The sequence below is a fragment of the Martes martes genome (genome assembly GCF_963455335.1).
Source record: "Martes martes genome assembly, chromosome: 16".
In the NCBI taxonomy this organism is placed as follows: Eukaryota; Metazoa; Chordata; class Mammalia; order Carnivora; family Mustelidae; genus Martes; species Martes martes.
Window position 1 is genome coordinate 600447 of NC_137904.1, and position 21092 is coordinate 621538.

At 64.6% G+C, this 21092-nt stretch overlaps 1 protein-coding gene across 5 annotated transcripts; it reads left to right on the forward strand.

The window, feature by feature from the left end:
- Positions 1-929: 929 nt before the first annotated feature.
- Positions 930-20459, forward strand: SLC13A5 (solute carrier family 13 member 5; the record flags this gene model as incomplete). Of its 5 annotated transcripts, none has more annotated exons than XM_080826737.1 (12): positions 930-1031; positions 5491-5619; positions 5881-6017; positions 7969-8156; positions 8968-9136; positions 10145-10267; positions 12271-12486; positions 13268-13368; positions 14204-14322; positions 16407-16568; positions 19448-19585; positions 20328-20459. In XM_080826737.1, 12 exons carry the CDS (start codon positions 930-932, stop codon positions 20457-20459), a joined length of 1716 nt encoding a protein of 571 aa, XP_080682863.1. The 5 variants fall into 5 exon arrangements, with proteins under 5 accessions (XP_080682863.1, XP_080682864.1, XP_080682866.1 ...); XM_080826738.1 differs by having other exon boundaries at positions 8020-8156; XM_080826740.1 differs by lacking the exon at positions 19448-19585.
- Positions 20460-21092: the final 633 nt, after the last annotated feature.

The following is a 21092-nucleotide window of genomic DNA, read 5'->3' on the forward strand; positions in this document are numbered from 1 at the left end:
GTCTGCATCCCGGCGTCTCCAGCGCCCCAGACGGGAGCTGGGACAGAACAGGAACCCAGCACCTGTTTGCAGTCCGCTGGCCGAAGGCACGAACCCACGAGGCTCTCGGTGCGGCCTGGTCAGGTCCCTTCCTCTGCGGACCCCGCTTACCTCCGCGAACCGGCAGTAGCAGCCTGGAGCCGGCGGGCGTGGCAGGCGGCCGGTGTCCGCTGGAGGGCGGAAGGCGCTCGGCCCGCCGCGGGGACCGCCGCCTGGCCCCCTCCGCGACCGCGGGAGAGCGCGCGGGATGAACCGCGAAGGAGAGGGCGCGCGGGGGACAAGGGGCCCCAGAGCCGCGCACCGACGCGCTGGGAAGCCTGGGGTGACCGGGGGTGCAGCGCGTGCAGCGCGGAGGACGCGGGGCGCAGCCGTCGTCTCTGCCAGAGACCCCTCCGGCTGCGGGAGGTGGGGCGGGAGCGGCAAGGGGAAAGGAGGGAGGGGAGGTGGGTCCGAGAGACCCGGGGGCCCGCCGAGACTTTCCGAATGGGACCCCGGCAGGTGCGGCTGCGGACGCGGGCGCTTGCCAAAGCCCGACAAAGAACGGCCGCCCCCCGCCCCCGCCCCGGTCCGCAGCCCCGGCGCGCCTCTGTCCAGGGCGGCGCAGAGAAGGCTCGGAGCGCCGAGACGTGCCAGTGCCCAGGACGCTCCTGGAGCGCGGGTCCGAGGGCCTGGAGTCCGCAGGCGCCTCCCGCCGCCGGGCGGCGGAGATGGGGGCCGGCGCGCCCCAGCGACCCCGCAGGGTGGCCCCGCCCCGTGACCGCGGGGAGGCCGCACGGGGTGGGGGCGGAGCTGGCACTGCCCCCCCACCCGCGCGGACTGCGGCCCCTTCTTAAGCGCGGAGCCTCCCCCGGCCCCTCACTCGCCTCTCCCGGCCCTCTCCCTCCCGCGCTATGGCCTCCGCGCTGAGCTACGTCTCCAAGTTCAAGTCCTTCCTGATCTTGTTCCTCACCCCGGTCCTGCTGCTGCCACTCGTCATTCTGATGCCCGCCAAGGTCAGTTGCGTCTCCGAGGACCCGGGGCGCCCACCCGGGATCCCTGAGCTGGAGCGCCTGGCGGGCCTCACTCGGGAGCTCCGGGTGCCAGATGGGAGGTGCGAGCGAAGCATTTCCAGGGGCACGGAGCCGGGGGCTCACCGAACTTGGGGTCCACAGATCCCGGGGCACCCGGTGAGCACTGGAACCTAGAAGTTAGCCCAGATCTTGGCCACACAGCCCATCCACAGGCTCAGCCCCTGGCTCCAATCTCTTCAGACTGGACCACCGTATCCCTCCCCTCTGCCCCAAATGTCACCTGTGCCCACAGGGAGGCTGGGCGCCTGTCTTTCCCTCACGCCCCTCCTGGCTCTCCCTTGAGCAAGCGAGGACTTCGCAGCCGTGGGTGGCTTCCCGGGTCAGTCAAGGACCCAACAGAAAGATCACCTCCTAAGGGGGTCCCGAGGGCTGGCCCCTCCACTCCCCGGCCCCCTCCGGAGCCTCAGTTTCCCCATCCATGATCTACATTTCTTCCCAGCTCCCCAGCCCTGGAAGGCACGGCGGAGTTCAAATGCTCCCCCAGCCCGAAAGGCAGATCGAGTTGGCCTTCTCCGGCCGCGGCCCGCAGGGGCTGGGCAGGAGGCAGACGCGTTCCCAGGCTTCCGCCTTGGGTGGTACGACCCAGGACGGCAGGGGAAGCCGCGTCCCTCACCCGGCTGCCCAGCGCTCCCGGGAGGGAGGCCTGGGATGAATGGCCTTGGCCGCAGGGCGGAGGCGGGGCCGGGAGCCCAGACCCCGGCTGGCCGCACTGGGTCGCGCTGGTCTGTGGAAGCCCGTTTGGCAGAGGCCCGAGCCCTTTGAAGCCTTTTGTGGCTGCTGGCCGCTCCTTCCTCCTTCCCCCTTTCAGCGCCTTCTCTCTGAGCCCAGACAGGAAGCCTCCGGCACCCCCCCCCCCCACCCGGCAGGTTTGGGAAACAGAGGAGCTCTTGAGGGGACGCTCTGCGGGCAGTCCTGGGGGAGGGGGAGCTGGGCCGGGGCGGGGTGTCCGGAGGCCCACCTGCGTGAGAACGGTGCCTCCTCCATTCAGCCTCCACCCTGTGCTTTCTGGGCCTCGGTGTTCTCATCTGTGCAATGGGCAAGGAGGTGTGGCTCCCACTCTTGACGACTCTGGGTGCCAGAAGTGATAATGCCGCCTCCTAGGATGGGGAAGGGAGGCTGGGACGGCCCTGGTGGAGCCAGGTCTAGCTGTGGCCCCCCTCCCCGCTGCCATCGCGAGCAGCCCTATTTCCCTGCAGAAAGGGACGGTCTCAGGCAGGAGAGCTGGTCTGAGTTCTCCTGGCAGGGAGGAGTGTTCCCTGGGATCACGACGGCGGCTTGGCGGACCTTCCTGCGTGACCGGGACCCCACTCCCGCCCTCGCACACGCACCCCTCTACATACCCGTGCACATGCATGCAGGTGGGTCCTGAGCCGGGACCCTCACCTCAGGGTGTGTGTGCGGGTCAGGAACCTGCCCTGGGAGTTCGGAGCAGGCCAGGGACGGAGAGACGGTGTTGGGGGACGGGGCAGTCGTTCGATGGCAGCCGTCAGGTGCTTTCCCTCTGGGCGGCTGCACCCCTGTGTCTTCTGTTCTCGGCTCTGTGCCTTTTGTTGGGGTCACTACCAAAGAACTCCCGCTTACACCCCCACGGCCGGCTGCACCGTTGTGCAAGGAAACCCGGAGGTGCCCGGCATGGGGCAGGGCTTCCAGGAAGCCAGCGGGCTCTTGGCAGCGTGGGCGGCCCTGACCAACCGACCGAGGGGGGCAGCGGCTCCCAGTGTGGCCACCCCCCGCTGGGGCGGGTCCCCCCCCTTTCCCCCTCCCCTCCCACCTCTCCTCTTACCGCACCGTGCTCCTGGCTGGTTTCATCCCTGCTTCACTTATCCTGCCTTTTCTTTGGGTCCTTTCTTTAAAAGATGACTCTTGAATAAGACAGACGATGCATTCACCGTATTGCTTGTTTTATTAAAATTATTTAGAAATCCTCATTTTCAAGGTCTGTGAAGTATAGAGTAAAAATGAAAACGCCCACAAACGCCCTAACTCACGCCCGCACACAGATAGGCTCCCCTACCCACATTTTCTCGAAGGACCGTGTCCTGGACACCCTTGCTTGTTAATAATTACATGAATAATGAGCCACAGTTTTATTCGGTTGTGCACTGAACATATATAGCTGTCGGGCGGTGCTAGATGCCGGGATCCTCCCGGTAAATCCCATGCCCGCCTCCCTCTCGGCCCTAAGCGCCCTTCCAGACACATTCCCAGCTGCCTACGTGGGGCGCCTCCAGGAACCGCGCCGAGAAAACTGGTGACACGTGCCACCGTTTCTGAGTTTTGAGGGTAAAGGTCACCAAGCCCTTTCAGTACACGGCGTGTTAACGGGAACTCTTGAGGGAGCAAGGCGGGAGGGGGCCGGGGCGGAGAGTGGGGGCAGTGAAGTCTGGAGTCGCTTCGTATGGTCGCAGCTGGAGAAGGTTGTCCCGGCGTGACGCGTGGGGCAGGGGCCAGGGGGCTTCCCCCGCCCCCCACAGAACCATCAGTGACGGGATGTCAGGTGTGGACACGGGGCAGGTGCTCTGGGCGCTCCTGGGAGGCTGAAGCAGGGTTTCAGGCCCGTGCTGCGTGCCCAGGGCAGAGTGAAGCCGGCACCACGGGTTCTTGCTGGTTGTTCACTGTTGGGTGTTGTGCTGGGTGAGGGCCAGACAGGGGCAGCCCTCGGGGTGGGAACTGCTAGGGACACAGAGCCAGGCTGTGGGGGCGGGGAGGGGGAAGGCGCCGGAGGAGAAACGCAGACCCCACCACCGGCGCTCCCTCCAGTTCAGGGGCTGCGTGTGCCAAAGCGCTTGTGATGGAGAACCCAGCCTCTGGCCCTGCCACAGGGTGCGGGACGTCAGGTGCCAGTGGGCCGGGGGCTGGACAGGTCTGCATGCACCTGCTCCTAGCAGAGGGTCTCCCAAGTCATGCTGAGGCATTTGGGGTTGGTCCTGAGGGCAAGAGAGGCCCCAGGTCCTTCTGAACAGATCTGCAGACTGAAAGAGGGAAGCACGCGGTGCTGGACGTGGGGAGGTCAGATTGGAAGGTCCCAGGTGCGAGGTGTGGCGGGCGCGGTGGAGATGCGAGGGGAAGGTGCTGGAGAGTCGGAGGTAGGAGCTGTGGGTGCTGGCGGCTGATCTGGCTACGGGGCTGGGAGGAGGGAGAGGCCGGTCTGGGTGGGCACTGATGCTGCCATTGAACATGCTGGGGTTCTAGAGAGACGGGTGATACCACCCACGTCCCCAGAGGCAATGACTCCGGACCGAAGAATTCACACCACGAACCCAAAGTCCCACAGCTAGCAAGGGGCCAGCCTCGGGCTCACACGGGGACCAGGTCTGCCTCATGGCAAAGCCAAGGTCCCCGTATCTCCATGGCCAAAGGGCAGGGAGAGGCAGTTTACCCAAGATTGAACGCCAGCGCCAGCGGGAGAGCTCCGGGCCTTCGTAAGGAGAGATGCTAATGAGAACACACAGTACCGTCCTCATCCTCTCTGCTCTCCCCATTGTAACGAGCAATAACCCTGGAGACATGGGACCGGCGGTTTCTGAATGAGCCGGTTTGCAGGGGCTCGGGGCAGCCTCTTGATAAGGAAATGGGGTAGAAGCGGGAGCTGGAGCTTTGTGGAGACCCCTCAACATAGGTGAGCAGAGAAGCTGGGGGATCCCAGCCCCCCCAGGGACGGCAGAGAAGGCCGCTAGCTCCCCTGCGGGAGACCAGAGGGGAAGGGGAAGCCCCTGTCGAATCTGGAGTGTTCGCAGCTGTGAGGATGGTCAGGTGTTGTTAAAGATGGTGCAGATCTGCCCGGACTCAGGACGGGCTGCGTCTCTGTAGACCCGCTGTGCACGCAGCACGCCTGCCCCGGGGGGCCTCACAGCGGTGCCCGGGACCCTCACGTCAGCCTACAGTGGTGCCTAAGCCTCCACGTCGCGGGAGTCCTGACCGAGAGGGACAAAGGGAGGCCTGGGTGGGTGCTGTTGGCCCAGAGAGCGCGCAGCCGCCCAGCGCCACGGGGACACTGCGCCCACGCCCACGCAGAGAGCCCAGGGAAAGGTGCAAACTCAGCGTCCTAAGCATGACTCCTACGGGTGCATAGCGGCTTCTGCTCCCGGTAGGGTGGGAGAAGCACCGGGGGGGGTGGGGGGCATCGGAAGTGTGGGAGTTCGGGACTGATCTCTTCCCCCTCCTCTCCTGCTCTCTCCAGGGAGGTCCAAGGGCTGGCCGAGCACCTCGGCAGGAAGGCAGGGGCAGGAGGCCCTTGTCTGTGGGTCCTGGGGCTCCTCGGGGTTCTGAGCCACAGATGGTCCCTCTGATGTCGCCGCTGCCCACGGCCGTCCCCCTGCCCCGGCACGCTGCGGTGGGAAGGGGGACGCCAGCCGGCGAGGTCTCAGGGCCGTCTCCTCAGTTTGTCAGGTGTGCCTACGTCATCATCCTCATGGCCGTGTACTGGTGCACCGAGGTCATCCCTCTGGCCGTCACCTCCCTCATGCCCGTCTTGCTCTTTCCGCTCTTAAAGATTCTGGACTCCAAGCAGGTGAGCAGCCCCGGGGGTCTTCCTGCATCCCCGCCACGGTGCACCCTCCAAGCCCCTCTCGGAGCTGCCTGGGCCTCGGGGGAACCCGTCTGGCCGGCATGGACACAGACCACGTGACCTCCCCTCCCCCCTCCAAGCGGCCCCTGGAGTCGGCACCAGATTTGGGGTCGGCACCTGGTCTGGGTCGGCATCTGGTTGGCGTAACCGTCTCGGGGACTGGGGGCCCAGGGCTGCCCTGACCGGCCCCGTGCTGCCCCCCAGGTGTGTGTCCAGTACATGAAGGACACAAACATGCTGTTCCTGGGCGGCCTCATCATGGCGGTGGCTGTGGAACGCTGGAACCTGCACAAGAGGATAGCCCTGCGGACGCTCCTCTGGGTGGGGGCCAAGCCTGCACAGTGAGCACCCTTCTCGCTCTGGCCCCGGGGACTGGGCAGGGGCTGTGTGGCTCAGTCCCCATCACCCCCGGGCCAGCCCTGGCCGTGGGCTTCCTGGGCGTGGCAGGCAGGTGGCCCCCTGGATGATCACGTGACCGTCTTACCAGGGTGACCAGAGGGGCGAGTGAGCAGCAGTGGCTAAGGGCTCTTTGACTGCAGGGGAGACTCGGGGGGCGGGGCTGCATGTTCCACAGGAAACAAGGCCGGCAGAGGCTGGATCAAGCCCTGCCTGAAACCCCTAGGGGTTTTGTGGGGAAAGCAGGAAAGGGGTGTCTCAGCAACTCAGCTCAGAGGAAACAGAAAGGTCATCCCCTCAAAGCTGGTGTGTGTATCCACCACCCCACCCTGCAAAGAAGCCATTGCCTCATCTTCCCCCACTTCACTCGTGGTTCTGCAAGACCTCCCCTGCCCACCACAGGGCACTTCCAGCCCATGGAGTCGACTCAAGCGGGGCCCCGAGCAGATGGAGTACTTTACCTGGATGGGGGGTACTGTCCCTGCCACCCTGCTCTGGAGTGGAGGAAGGGAGGGGCTGGGTAGCCTGCTGGTGGCCACACGGGGGTCAGACTGGCTGGTCTCAGCCTTGCCCCTCCACTGGCAACACGGACTGCACCTTTCTTTGTGGGCATCACCTCGGCGGTGGCATGTCCCCAGCTGGTCCTTGGGAGGCAGCAGGGGGTGACTTCACCAAGGATCCCTCCCGGGATGGCCGTGTGCCGGGGACTGTGCCACCGGGCCGGGCCGGGAGCACACACACGCCGTGGCCCTTCTGGCGGACCACGGCCAGGGCCCCCTGGGTGGAGGGCTTGTGGCTCCCTGATCTGTTACACTCCGTGGCCTCGGACCACGAATGGTTTACAGGCGCGAACAAAGAACCATTGCGAGTTCTAGAGACTCAAGACCTCAGGGGCATCGGCGTTCTCCTCCTCGGGGTCCTTGATGTCTCCACTCCGTCAGGGTGGGCCTCGTTCTGGAGAGTCGCTCACATTCGGCTCCGAATCCAGGAGGGTGGCACGTGCTCCTCTGCTCCTCCTGCCCTCGGCTCCTCTCCTGACAGCTCGAGCCGTCCTGGGGGTGTGGGGGCTTGTAGTTGAGCCCCCGTGCGGCCGTGAAGTGCCGTGTCATTCATTCATGCAAACTCAGGCTTTCCTCCTGGCCTGGGTCCCAGCCTTTGATCTTATGGGTCCGTGAGGTGCAGTGCGCAGCCCTGGACCCCTTCCAGGCCGACCGGTGATCTCGGGCCCTTGTGGGCACAGAGACCACGGAGCAGAATCAGACCCTTCCCCGGCTCACGGCTGAAGGAGGGAGCCGACGTGGAATCAGTTCCTCCCTCCGTCCCAGGGCGGGTGCAGGCGGGTGTGCTCAGCCCTGGCGGCCGTGCACCGGGAGGGGGGCCACGGAGAAGGGGTTCGTGTCTGAAGGCTGGGAGGCGTTCGTGCCTCGTGGGCGACAGAGGTGGACACTGAGGGAGATGAGGTGTTACAAGTGAAGGGAGCATGTTTCTGAACAGTTTGTGGACCCTGTCCCCTGCCGCAGGGAGGGGGCAAAGTGCGTGCCGGGGGGTCACCCCGGAGGGAAGTCCCACTTCCCCAGGCCTCTTCCATGGCTCCCCGACCCGCACGGGGGACAGATCTCCCTTGCCAGGTGGGCGCTCCTCACAGCTGTGACTGGGTCTCCATTCTCTCAGTGCCCAGTGGCCAGCCGGGGACATCAGTGATGTTTGTAGGGGTGAGGTGGGGCGGGAGGAAGGTCCCAGGTTGTGTTCCCCTCCCCCACGATCCAGTCTTGAGCTGGCTCTGCCCCAGGCATCCCCGCAGGGGTCCCAGCCCCCCCAGCCCCCCCGTGGCTCCCTGGGGGCTGCGGGCAGAGGGGCTGGGACTCTCTGGCCTTCCTCCCCGTCTCTCCTCTGCAGGCTGATGCTGGGCTTCATGGGCGTCACGGCCTTTCTGTCCATGTGGATCAGCAACACGGCCGCCACAGCCATGATGGTGCCCATCGTGGAGGCCACGCTGCAGCAGATAGAGGCCACGGCCGCCGCCGCCGAGGCCAGCCTGGGGGCCCTGGAGCTGGCAGACAAGGGCAAGGCGGGCACGCTGCCAGGTGAGTCCCCGGCCCCCGTGGTGGGCACCCACACCGGCGGCTGTCCTGTCCGCTGCCTTAAACGGGAGGAACGCTTAGAAAATGCTGCTTCTGTAAGTGACTATTGCATAAAAGTCAGAGCCCGGGGTCGAGCTCACGGCAAGACACCCCGCGTGGTTTCTGCCAACGGCTGGAACCCGAGCTGTCACCGGATTGTTCGTTGGGGATCCCTCGCCGACGGGCACCTAGGGGGTGCCCCTCACCCCGTCCGTGCCTGCTCCCGTTCGGGGTGCCCTCTGCTCGCCACTCCCACAGGGATCGAGGGGGGCCCCACGTTGGCGTCCCGGTGAGGCCCCAAGCTCAGGGAGGTCAGAGAGCACCTGCTTTCTTCCCCGCTACGTTCACACCGGATCCCTGGGGCTGCGCTCAGCACAGAGACGCAGTGGGCTGGGGACCGTGCAGCCCAGCGGGCCAGGTCCAGAGGCTCCTGGCACAGCTCATCGGACTCCCGGGTGCCTCAGCCAGACACCGAGGGCGCCAGGAGGGGGACAGGACTTGCCGGGGGAGAGGGCCTGTGAGGTGGATCTGGAACCCCCCCCCCCGTCCCCTGGTGGAGGGACCAGCGGGAACAGGGACAGGGTGACGGGAGGGGAGGGCATGTGTCTGCGTGGCTGGATGTGTGGGGAGCCTGGCGGGCCAGAGAAGGAGGCGGGCGCACAGCGTGGGGGCTGGGGGCTGACCCGCGGGGCCTGTGCCAGCCTCAGGTCGGGGCAGGGTCGGGAGCTGGAGCTGGGGGCCCGCACCGCCTCAGCCCACAGTGTGCCCCCCACAGGGAGCCAAGTGACCTTCGAAGGCCCCCCCGAGGGCCGGCGGGCTGACGGCGACAGGAGGAGCTTGTGCAAGGCCATGACGCTGTGCGTGTGCTACGCGGCCAGCATCGGGGGCACCGCCACGCTGACGGGCACGGGACCCAACGTGGTGCTTCTGGGCCAGATGCACGAGTGAGTCGTGGGCATGCCTTCCGGGGGCCTGAGGAGGGCCCGGGGCGGGGCACCCCCATCTTTCCCTCCAGCTGAGGGCCTGTGCCTGCCCAGGACCCCACAGACTGCGGCCTTCTACGGGGGCAGGGGGTGGGTGCGAGCCCTGCCTTGCTTCGCCGAGGCTCCCCCCGAGAGAGAATGTGCAGCCGGCACGGAGCTGACGTCTTGGGACATGACCGCGTGGGGCCGCGCGCTGGCCCTGTGAGCGGCGCTGCCCTATGGTGTCGGTGAAGGGCTAGGGGTCACGTTACATGTTGCCTCCTCGTGCCCTTGGGGGCCCCAGGTGGATCACAGGGCCGGTCTGCGCCTTTCCCCCACCACAGAGGGACACAGACCGTGGGCAGGCGGGGCTGGGATCACGGGGAGGCCAGCCCCGTCCGTGGACAGCAGCCGATGCGGGGTCCCGGGCAGGCAGCATGAGGGTTCCCACGCAGACGGGAGCTCTGGAACAGGCAGGCGGGGCCGCTGGGCGGTGGGAAGGAGCCCGGCCCACAGACACTTGAGGTCTAACAGCAGGCGGTTTTGATCTTGAGAGCACTTGCTGTAATGATAGCCTACGGTTCTCCCTGACGTCCGCCGGGGCAGCATGGGGAAGGCCGTGTCTGCTTCCGTGCCTGCCGGCCAGGCCAAGGGAGCTGCCCCTGGGGCTGGAGGGCAGGGCCTGCCGCGCGGGGACCCTCCGCCAGCCCCAGGGAAGGGACCCCCACCCCGTCCCGGCCTGGGGAGCTCTGGAGACTCCCTCTCCCCCACGCAGAGCGGGCTCTGAGGTGTCCGGGAACCCTCAAGCTCTTGCCCCATTTCCGTGAGCACAAAGGGGTGTTATTTTGGGAGACGGGCCCTGACTCAGGCGGGGCCCCCCGTGGGGTCTGGCCCCACAGGCGGGGCGGTCGGCCGTTCCCCAGGCCTGTCCTGAGTGTGGCGAGGGGCCCCAGCCGTGGAGGTGGGACCAGCCTCTCTCTCTTCATTCAGGCTGTTCCCCGCCAGCAAAGACCTGGTGAACTTCGCCTCTTGGTTCGGGTTTGCCTTCCCCAACATGCTGGTGATGCTGCTGCTGGCCTGGCTGTGGCTCCAGTGCGTGTACATGAGGCTGAGGTGAGGGCGCGCGGCAGCCCCCGCCCCCCCCCCGCAGCGCCCCGGCAGGGAGCCCCGCCCCAGCCCCTGGCTCCCGCCTTCCGACCACCCGGCTTCAGGGCCAGCTCCGATGTGGGTCCCCCCGCAGGGACACCGTGCCCGACTTTGCGACCCCAGCTCCATTTGGGACGAGCTGCTCACTCGGTCCCTGGGCTTCCCTCCGGCCAGCGCTGGTGCCAGCCTTCCTGGGACCCGAGGTCCCCCAGCAGCTGCCGCGGTCCCTCTCTGTCCCTGCACCCAGCCTGGCTCCCGGCCCCTGGGGGGACGCGTGGGGGTGGGTCAAAGCAGCTACGGAGATGCTCGTCCCCTTTGCAAACCCACACCCGGTGGCCTGTGCCCATCAGTCCCCTCGGGGCCCCAGGCTCAGGACCTCCTCTGGACCTAATTACTTGCAAAAGTCTCACTTCTTGATGCTGTCACACTGCGGGGTCAGGGTTTCAACCTGTGACCGTGGGGGACACAGTTCCATCTATAAAGGTCCATCTATAAAGGAAGCCTACCGCCCTCGACTGCCCCGAGGCCCACTGAGTTTCCTACAGGGACCCAAGGCCACTGGGGTACCACCAGCCCCCGGGGTCTCACCATCAGGAGACCCAGCCGTGGCCTCTGGTGTGGCCCCCTCCGGCCTTCTGATAGGGGAGCCCACCTGCGGCCATGGTCAGCCAACCACGCCGGCTCAGGGACCCTTGCTGACCCAAAGCAGAGCATGGTCGGGGCGGGGCAGCCCCCAGGACACCTGGGACAAGGGGAGAAGCAACGGATGCTCCTGGGCCCGGGCCACGCCTGCCACATCCCAGACCCCCGTGATCCCTGCCGCCAGGCCTTGTAGAGGCAGCACCTGCCTTTCTCTCACGCTCACTTGGGTCCCTCGTCTGGGCAACGTCAAGGTGGCTGCCTCCAGCCTCGTCCAGGAAAGCTACCTCCCTGAGCTCACAGATGGCCTCGGAGGCCACATCCGGCCACAGGATCACGGGCCTCGGGGGACTCATGGGACGTTACCGCAGGCTTGCACGCAGCTTTGCTAACGGGCTGGACCCCTGCCCTCCCATGAAGTCTGCCCCAGGGTCCAGGAGGGACTCCCACGGGGACAATTCTCTTAGCCTTCGGGCGGCCTGGGGCTGGACGATCCCGCAGACCTGCACCCGGGGCACCGATGGCCCCGGTCGGCCCCTCCCCATGGCCAGGGCACCCTCAGCACCTGTCCACGGACCGCTCTCCCTCCCTATCCCTCCTGCCAGCACCCCTGAGAGGTCCCGCTGGGCACCCCAGGCAGGCTGTGGGTGGCCGTGGCCTCTGGTTGCCAGGGAGCCCCCAAGAGCAGAGCCACCCGACACCCGCGCCCCCTCCAACCACGAGCTCCCGCCCTGCTTCTCCTTGGCCCTGGCCGCTTAGACCCGTCCTTGCTCTCTGTGTCCTCATGAGCACCCCCCCCGCACCTCCCGTGCTGGGGCCTGGCATCTCATCCCCGGCCCCGGTGGGACCACCCCCGGGTGAGGAAGAACCCCGCCAGAGCCGCTCCAGAATCTCCCCGTCCACCCCCAAATGGCAGAAGCCGCTGGTTCCGGTTGACTAGCTGCCCGCCACGTCCCCCGTACCGGGGCAGCCCCAACTCTGCCATTTCTGCCTCCTCCCACCCCTCCCACGGCCCCTTGGCCTCCACCGCCCTGAGACCCCATCCAGCCTGGCCGCCCACCCGTGCCCTCCGACCGCTGCGGGAGGCCCCGTGGTTCTGGGAGTCCCCTGGGCCATGCGCCGGGCACGCGTCGTAGAGCCTGCCCCCACCGGGTTCTGCGGGGCAGGGCTGGCAGGGGGTGTGAGTAGGCCTGGGGCAGGCGCTCGCCCGAGGCTGCACCGTGTGCCTTCCGCCGTGTGCTGCTGCCCGGCGTCTGGCTGTCCATCCGACCGGCCGGCGGGCCCTGAGCCACCCGGCCTGGCCCACGGGCTTCTCATCCCTGCACCTTCAGTTTCAAGAAGTCCTGGGGCTGCGGGCCGGAGAGCAGGAACCACGAGAAGGCTGCTTACGAGGTGCTGCGGGAGGCGTACAGGCAGCTGGGGCCCTTCTCCTTCGCCGAGGCCAACGTCCTGCTCTGCTTCGTCCTGCTGGTCGGCCTGTGGTTCTCCCGGGACCCCGGCTTCATGCCCGGCTGGGGGTCGCTGGCCTGGGAGGAGGGCGAGACAAAGTAAGTTGCAGGCTCCCTCGCCCCCCGTGAGTCCTGCCCCTCGCTTCCTCCTCCCCGGCCCTCACGACAGGCCCGCAGGTGGGTCCCTGTGGCCAGGCAGGGTGGCCCGGCTGTGACAGGGAGAGATTTGCTCGGCCAGGAGTTCTGGCTTTCAAACCTCTGCTCTGCCATCTGTCCTCCCTCCGAAGACGGACGGGGTCTCAGGGCCGGGGAAGCAAGAGGGGAGAGGGACAGCCAGGGCCGGGGAAGCCGAGGGGCCGTTGGGCGGCTGGGAGGGGCCAAGGGGGCAGAAACAGGTGCACGTCAGGCCGGGCCTCTGCAGAGACCTGGCGGGGAGGGCGTGTGCACCTTCCCTCCAGGCCCAGCTGTCCTGTGGCCAGAAGGAAGCAAGGTTCCCGGACAGGCGGGCCGCGCGGGCGGGGGCTCCCGATGTTGCACGTGTGGCCCAGGAAGGTCTGCTGGGGTTGACAGCCGGGCCCTGGCAGGTGCCCTGGGGAGCCCGGGATTCCAGGCCGTCTGATGAGGAGCCGTCACCGTGCTTGCCCCAGGAGCCTCACGGACCGGGAGGGGAGCGAGCCGCACGGGGTCACTCTGCCGGGGGCAGAGCTGGGCCGAGATGGGGCTGTCCTGGCTTCCAGCCACATTTCCGTCTGCTCGGCTCTCCTGCTGCTGGCCCTCGCGGCCCAGTCCGCGCGCTCAGTGTGCCTGTGCACGCAGAGCGGGTTTGCTGGGTGGCGGCCCCGACGTCGACCAGGCACGTCCTGTGTGCTGTCCCCTGTAGGTACGTGTCTGACGCCACCGTGGCCACTTTCGTGGCCACCTTGCTGTTCATCGTGCCTTCACAGAAGCCCAAGTTCAGCTTCCGCGGCCAGACCGAGGAGGGTAAGGCTCGTCCGGCCTGACGCTCGTCAGGGTGGGGCCCGAGGGAGGGCACCGCCGGGACGGAGAGGCCTGGCCTGACACTACTTCTGGGAGGGGGAAGTTCATCAGCACCCCCCGCCCCAGGGACTGTCCTGTGCAAACCCTCTTCTCCTGTGCTCTTCACACATCGGAGATCTTATCGATGTTACCACAGGATCAGAAGAATGTTTCCGACTTCCCTCAAGGCCATCAGTGTATTTTGGTTTCTCCCTTCTGGTCTTTGGTAGGATGCATGTGTATACACGACTGTGATTCTCACACACACACACACACACACACAGAGCTCGAATTCTGGTTTTCTGTCCTGAGGGTTTTCGTGGTTTTACGCTGTGAATGCGTCCTGTTAAAGACACAGCCTCCGACTTTATTTTCTCTAATAACAGCATCGTTTCGAGGGGCTGTGCTGTTCTCCTCTTACGAAACATTGTGGTTGTTTTTAATTTTTCATGATTAGAAATGAGTGTTTTCATGTATGTAGCTTTTTCCTTCAGGGTGTTTCCTTAGGATAAATTCCCAGGAGCAATGTTGTCGTGAGAGTATATCTGTCTTAATGGCTCTTAAGTGTGTCGCCGAATGGCTTTTCAGAAACATTTTGCCACTCTCTATGCCTGCGGGAGTGTGTGACATTTCTACCACATCTTCACCAGCAACGGGTGTTGTGGTTATTGTGGGTTTTAGCTGATTTATGGATAGGAGAGTGTGCCGTTGTGCTCACGGGCTGTGATTTCCCTTGAGTAGATCTCTTGCTTCCTAATACGGCTCTGGGTCGTGTGTGTGTGTTATGGTTTCTCCTCAGAAAGGAAAGCTCCGTTTTACCCCCCTACCCTGCTGACCTGGAAGGTGACCCAGGAGAAAGTGCCCTGGGGCATCGTGCTGTTGCTGGGGGGCGGCTTTGCGCTGGCCAAAGGATGTGAGGTAAGCCCCGCTGCAGGCTGCGCGGCCCTCTTGTGCCAGAGGGTGTCGGGAACTCTGTCCCTCCACTCACACCCTGGCGCTGTGGGCGCTGGCTCTACGTCTGTCTGCTCCAGAGAGCCGCAGGTGTCTTGAGGACAGGGACCCTCTTGTCACCAAGGAGTGGATGGGTGGACGGATGGATGGACGGACCTGCATAGAGAAAGTGCTCTGAGCAGTCGCAGCGGTGGGAGAATAAGAGGTCAGGGCATGCTAGCCAAGAGCGGCAGAGGACACTGTGAGGTCTCCTCTGGGGTTTGGCGACAGTGTCCTGTGTCTCTTCCCACCGTCTTGTTCTTCCACTCGATGAACTCTTTGATCGCACAGCTGACATTTAAGCATGTTTTCTCCCGGGCACCTGGGGGGCTCAGTTGATTGAGTCTCTGCCTTTGGCTCGGGTCATGATCCTGGGGTCTTTGGATCGAGCCCTGCGTGGGACTCCCTGCTCGGCGGGGAGTCTGCTTCCCCCTCTCCTTCTGTGATCTCTCTCATTCTCCCTCAAATAAATAAATAAAATCTTTTTAAAAAATAAACATTTTTTTTTCTATCTAAAAAGAAATTTTCTTGGGGCGCCTGGGTGGCTCCGTGGGTTAAAGCCTCTGCCTTCGTTCGGCTCAGGTCATGATCCCAGGGTCCTGGGATCGAGCCCCGCATCGGGCTCTCTGCTCGGCGGGGAGCCTGCTTCCCCTCTCTCTCCGCCTGCCTCTCTGCCTGCTTGTGATCTCTGTCTGTCAAATAAATAAATAAAATCTTTAAAATAAATAAATAAATAAAAATTTCTCTATCTAGGTATAGAGCAGCACAGAAGGGGAGGGACAACTTTTGGGAGAAAACATCCCCAAACGTAACTTTCGCACTTCCCTCCTTCCTCAGTATAGAAGAAATGAGGTAGAAAGAGACATGAGCCCGCTTGGCGCTGCTGTCCCCCGTCCACCCTGGTGCCCATCCTTCCACTTGTGTATCCGTCGTTCCACCCGTCCTTCCGTCTGTCCGTCCGTCTGACCTTCCACCATCCATCCGTTTGTCCGTCTGCTTGTCCACCCACCCACCCACCCAGAAGTAGGTCAGAGACAGGCGGGGCCTATCTTGTTTCTGCCTTTCCTTCAGCCCAGTGACCGACAGAGCATGAGTATCTCCTCAATGAATAAATCCATCTGTCTGGTCACCTCTCCACCCAGTCGTCCGTCCGTCCGTCCATCGCCATTCATTCATTCACTCGCTCACCCACCCATTCACCGAGCATCCCTGTCATGTCCGTGTGACATCGGGCCTGGGAACGACGGATGAGGTTGATCGTGCTCCCGCTCTGAGGGCTTTGCGGCCTGCAGAGCGGCCGTATCCCGAAAAGCATGTCGGGAAGACGGACACCGGGGCGAGGAGGAGGCATAGGGTGCCTCCCTCAGGAGCAGCGGGGGACGCGGCTGCTGTGGCTCGAAGAAGCCACTCGGCAGAGAGTCAAGATAAGGGGTGGGGACTGCGCTCAGCAGGCAGCAACCGAAGGGTGGAGGCCAGTGGCTCGGTCAGACCCGCACGGTCGGATCTCCTCCCTCGCGTGGAGTGGGGGCCCAGGCAGGGAGGGCCCGAGCGAGGTGTCCGTGCTCAGCACCTCCGTCTGACCCCGTCCCAGCACTGGGCTCCCCAAGCCGCGTGCTCCTTCCTCCAAATCCTCAGTCTCTGGCTCAGATCCCTTTCCCGAGCGCCAAGAGCCACAGGGGGCTGAGAGGTGCTGAGCCGCTCTGGGTGGCTGGGGGGCCGAGTGACGACCAGAGAAAGGGGGACAGGGCCCTCAGGGTGGCACCCGGCCCCCCGGGTTGGACAGCAGGTGGGTGGGGAGCCCCAGGGAGTAGACCCTGGGCCAGAGAGGAGGAATTCAGGGGCGTGTTGAGTGTGACCCTGGGCCAACATTTAGTTCGTGGACTGGCCGAGCTGGAAACAGACCTAGGAGAGAGCGGCGAGGGACGGAGTCAGAAGTGCCGAGGGGCTGAGCTCCCCGGGGAAGGACCGGGGTGGCTCCCGGCCCTCGGTGACCGCTCTCCCCTGCTTCCCAGGCCTCGGGGCTGTCCGAGTGGATGGGGAAGCAGATGGAGCCCTTGCGCTCTGTGCCCCCCGCAGCCGTCACCTTGATCCTGTCCCTGCTCGTCGCTGTGTTCACCGAGTGCACAAGCAACGTGGCCACCACCACCCTGTTCCTGCCCATCTTTGCCTCCATGGTAAGTGACCTGCCGGGGAGATGACCCTTAGCCGTCATGTCACGGGAAGCCGTCAACCTGTGACCGTCTCCTGGGTCCCTAGAGGGACGGTGAGATGGGGGCCAGAGCCCAGCCACGCTCCGAGGTCCTTCTTTGTACCCCCCCATGCTCACCAAAGTACAAAGCAAGAACCAGGCCCTCTAGGATCACGTGTAAATGTGGCTGGTTATTTCTCAAGCGGAGGAGACAGGATCCGCGGTGAGGAGGGGCGGGCAGAGCCAAGGGGGTGAGGGAGGGTCTGGGGTATGTGGCTCGGGGTCCGCGGAAGGGCAGCTGAGCGGGGCCGCTGCTGGCTGGAGCCCACCAGGAGGGAATCCCGGGAAGCAGGGTCTTGGGGGTGGTGGGAGGCAGAGGACTTTCAGGGGAGATGCAGTAGCCCAGGGTGCCTGGCCCAGAGGGAGCGGGTGGCGCGGCGGGGGTCTGAGGGCCGGGCTGCAGTTCCGTGCTTCGGGCAAGCGTGCGTTGGAGCTGGGGTGGGGGAGAAGCACGGCTTGGAGGAGGAACTTTTCCTTCTGCCCCTCACTGCCCGGGGGCCCCGACCTCAGGGTGGTACAGCGGGAGCCCGGGGCTGGGCTCGGAGGACCCGAGGGGCCCTCAGACGTGGCCCCTCAGTTCCCACCTGCGCTTGGGGCCGCAGAAGTCCTCCATGGGCGGCGGCACGAGCCCGGAGAGGCCGTGGTTGCCGCTGCAGAGTTGGGAGCTAGACTCACAGATGTCTCAGCTTAGCCTCGAACCAGTAGGTGCCCACTCGGCCGCCCCGCGTCCACGAGCGCGGAAGGAAAGCCCAGTGGTTTTCTGGTCCCATTCTGAGTGGAGGGGAGAGTTGGGGGGCGCCCCCTCCCCAGCAGTGTGGCCTCCCCCTCACCCCAGGAAAGGCCGGCGTGGTCCCGTCCAGCCCAGAGCCAGACCAATGGTGGTTCGCACCTGAGGGTGCAGCCAGGCCCTTTGGAAACAGGCTCCTCTAGAACCAGAGTCCACGGCGGCCCCATGAGGCCCTGGAGCTTCTCCTCGGCCTCCACCTGCAGGAGAGGGGCAGGTGGTGACCCCCGACCCCAGCTGGGTCACAGGGGCCCATGGGAGGCATATGCCATGCAGGGCCAGGGCCAGGGCAAAAGGGGCGTCAGGAGCGAGACCGGGCCCTGCCAGGGCCTCTCAGCCCCTCCCAGCGGACAGGAGCCTGGGTGTGGCCTTTCCTGGGACCTGTTCACCCGCGGGACCCACAACCTGAAGCCGCTCCTGCCCTCGGACTGCGCAGTTTCATGTCTGGAGACGTAGCTCAGGGAGCTCGTCAGAGGGGCTCACAGGCCTCCGAGACAGAGCGGCATATCCCAGACCCGTTAGAAACACGGTGTCATAGCCGCGGGGGCTGGGCGAGCGGAGACGGAGTCACACGCTGTGACACCGTCAAGCCTTGGGGGAAGTCACGGTTTTGAAGGGTATTTAAAGTTGAAAACATCGTGCACACACGGATAATAAAAGCCCATAACCCCAGAGGGTGCAGACCTGACCCTCCAGCCTCCCTGCCTAGAGACAACTTCGATTATTAATTTCTGTTTCTTTAAGATTTTCTTTATTTATTTGACAGACAGAGATCACAAGTAGGCAGAGAGGGAGGCAGAGAGAGAGGGGGAAGCAGGCTCCCTGCTGAGCGGAGAGCCCGATGCGGGGCTCGATCCCAGGACCCTGAGCTCATGACCTGAGCCGAAGGCAGAGGCTTAACCCACGGAGCCACCCAGGCGTCCCCAATTATTAGTTTCTTAGGTATCTTTCTGGTTGTATTACACACGCGCGCGCACATGCACACACACACACGCACACATGCACATTGTTTTTAGACAAACGGCATCATTGTACCATCCCATTTTGCGACCTCACACTGTTTTCCTCCAAGCCCTCTCCGGCATCTTCCCGTCTAGCGGGACAGTCACGGCCTCGAGCCGCTCCTCGTCTACAACCGCTTTATTGAATCACTGGCTTCTTAGGCGCGGGGCACGTGGCTGGGTCTGTCTCCTGAGTGTTTTGCCGCTAGAATGTTGCATGTGCGTCTGTCCTCGTGCGCGTGTACATCTGCACAATGGATTGTGAATTTTGATAGAAATCGGAACATAGCAATTACATCATTCATTCATTCAACAGATGCTTAATGAATGTCAGCTGTGCATTAGGGGTTGTGAGATGCGGATGAATTTTAAGCTGCAGAGTAAAAACAGATTGATGCCCAATTCCATATGCAGAACGGCCCCCTGTGTAAGAACAACATGCATCCACAGGCAAGAAGATCTGGGCCTTCTAGGTCTGGGAAAGGACGGACAGACGGGTGCACATGTGGGCTGCGGGAACGGCCCGAGGCTGAGCGCCCAGCGTGGTCTCTGGCACGTTGCGGGTGGCCAGGAGACAGATGCTGAATGAATGAGCGAGGTCAGAAAGGCCTCCCTGGAGGGCGCCTGGGTGGCTCAGTGGGTCAAGCCTCTGTCTTTGGCTCAGGTCATGATCCCAGGGTCTTGGGATCGAGCCCTGCATCAGGCTCTCTGCTCCACAGGGAGCCTGCTTCCTCCTCTCTCTCTCTGCCTGCCTCTCTGCCTACTTGTGATCTCTGTCAAGTAAATAAATAAAATCTTTAAAAAGAAAGAAAGAAAGGCCTCCCTGGGAGGCGGCTCTGAGTTCAGCCTTCAGAGTCCAGCCCGATTATCGTCCAGACCCGTGGCAAAGGGTAGAGGGGCCAGAGGACAAAGGGCCCGGGGCTGGGAATGCACACAGGGCGTTTGGGGAGCGCTTTTCAGGAAGAGTCCCTGGGAGCCTTGCCTTGCCCGTCTGTGACCCACAGTGCCGTGTCTCCCCAGTCCCGCTCCATCGGCCTCAACCCGCTCTACGTCATGCTCCCCTGCACGCTGAGCGCATCCTTCGCCTTCATGTTGCCTGTGGCCACCCCGCCCAACGCCATCGTGTTTGCCTACGGACACCTCAAGGTTTCGGACATGGTAACGCAGCCCTGCCATCGCTCCCATCCGCGGGGATGCTCCGTCGCGAGGGGCGGGTGCCCCCTTTACCAGCGGCGCGTGCTGCCGTACGACGTGCTGGTCCCGCAGCCTTCGTTGGTGTTTATCGGCGTCTTCGCTCCTCTTTGGAAACGATCTCGAGTGTCGTCGACTGTTCTGTCTCCCAGAGCTGAGAGCTGGGTTCTGGGAGCTCCCAAGCCCTCACCCAGCCCTTGGGAAGGGTGAGGGGGGCCGTCCCACAGGGCCAGGAAGGGCTTTGCAAACGAGCAAGAAGGCGTGACACCCGTCGGGAGGGGCATGGGTGAGACGCGGGAGCGGGGAGGGGGACACAGAGACCACCGCCTGGGAGCAGGTACCGTCTTGGGAACGGATACAGACAGAGGAGGACCCCCCCCACTTTGGCTGTGGCTGTGACAGGAGGGGGAGGCCGGGAGTGGAGGGTTAGCTACTGTAGAGCTTCTGCTGGGGGCCTGGGGCCACCTCCCTGGGGCTCTCTCCCGGTGCTCACCTGGGCAGGGGGACCCGCCTGTCCCACCCATTTCCTGCAGGCCCTGAGCAGCACCTGCGGCCCCGCCTGGTTCTGTCCGGGGGTGGGGTGAGCGCGGAGCACGGCCCAAGGACAGGACCCCCTTCTCCGCGGGCTCTGGCTCCCAGTGTCCCGTCACCTTCGCTCTGACCACCCGGCCCCCCCGTGGGTGCTGACGCTGACCCTGCCTTCCCTCAGGTGAAGACGGGACTCGTGATGAACGTGATCGGAGTCTTCTGCGTGTTTCTGGCGGTGAACACCTGGGGTCGGGTCATTTTTGACTTGGATCATTTCCCTGACTGGGCTAACGCGACCAGCATCGAGACCTAGGGACGGACGCTCGGCCCGGCCCACCGCCCCGCCCCGCCCCGCCCCGCCCTCCCGAGGACCCCGGAGCCTTCCAGCACACCTCGCAGCGGAGCCCTGGGGCTCCCTCCCCAGAGCGACCCAGCGACGCCCACACCCCCACAGAGACCGAGCCAACGGCCGGCTCCTCCTCCAGGCCCAGGTTCAGAGCCGGGGACGGGCAGCTGCTGGGAGGACGTGGAGGGATTCTCCGGAGACTCAGGGGGCGTCTGCGTTTCCCGGGGGACCTGCCATCACTTCTGGGGCAGGTGGGCTCACTGAGGGACCGGGACGCAGGCTGCCAGCTGGCCCCAAGCTGGGCTCTGGTGTCCACTCGCTCCGTCCAGGGTCATCAAGGTGAAGATCAGATCCCAGCTTGGGAAGCAAGAGGTGGGCCTCCGGTAGCTGGCCTCGCGCTGCCTCCGGGCGACTCTCCTGCTCCTGGAAAGGACGACCCCAGCCAGGGACACAATGTCTGGAATTCCAGAGCCTCCTGGAGTCACGGGGACACGGTGCCACCACCGAAGGACGAGGAATTTGGACTGAGAACTTCTGGCCGCCGCCCGCAGCACGCGGCTGGCTGACCTGCTTCCCTCCCTCCCTCGGTCCCTCTCAGTG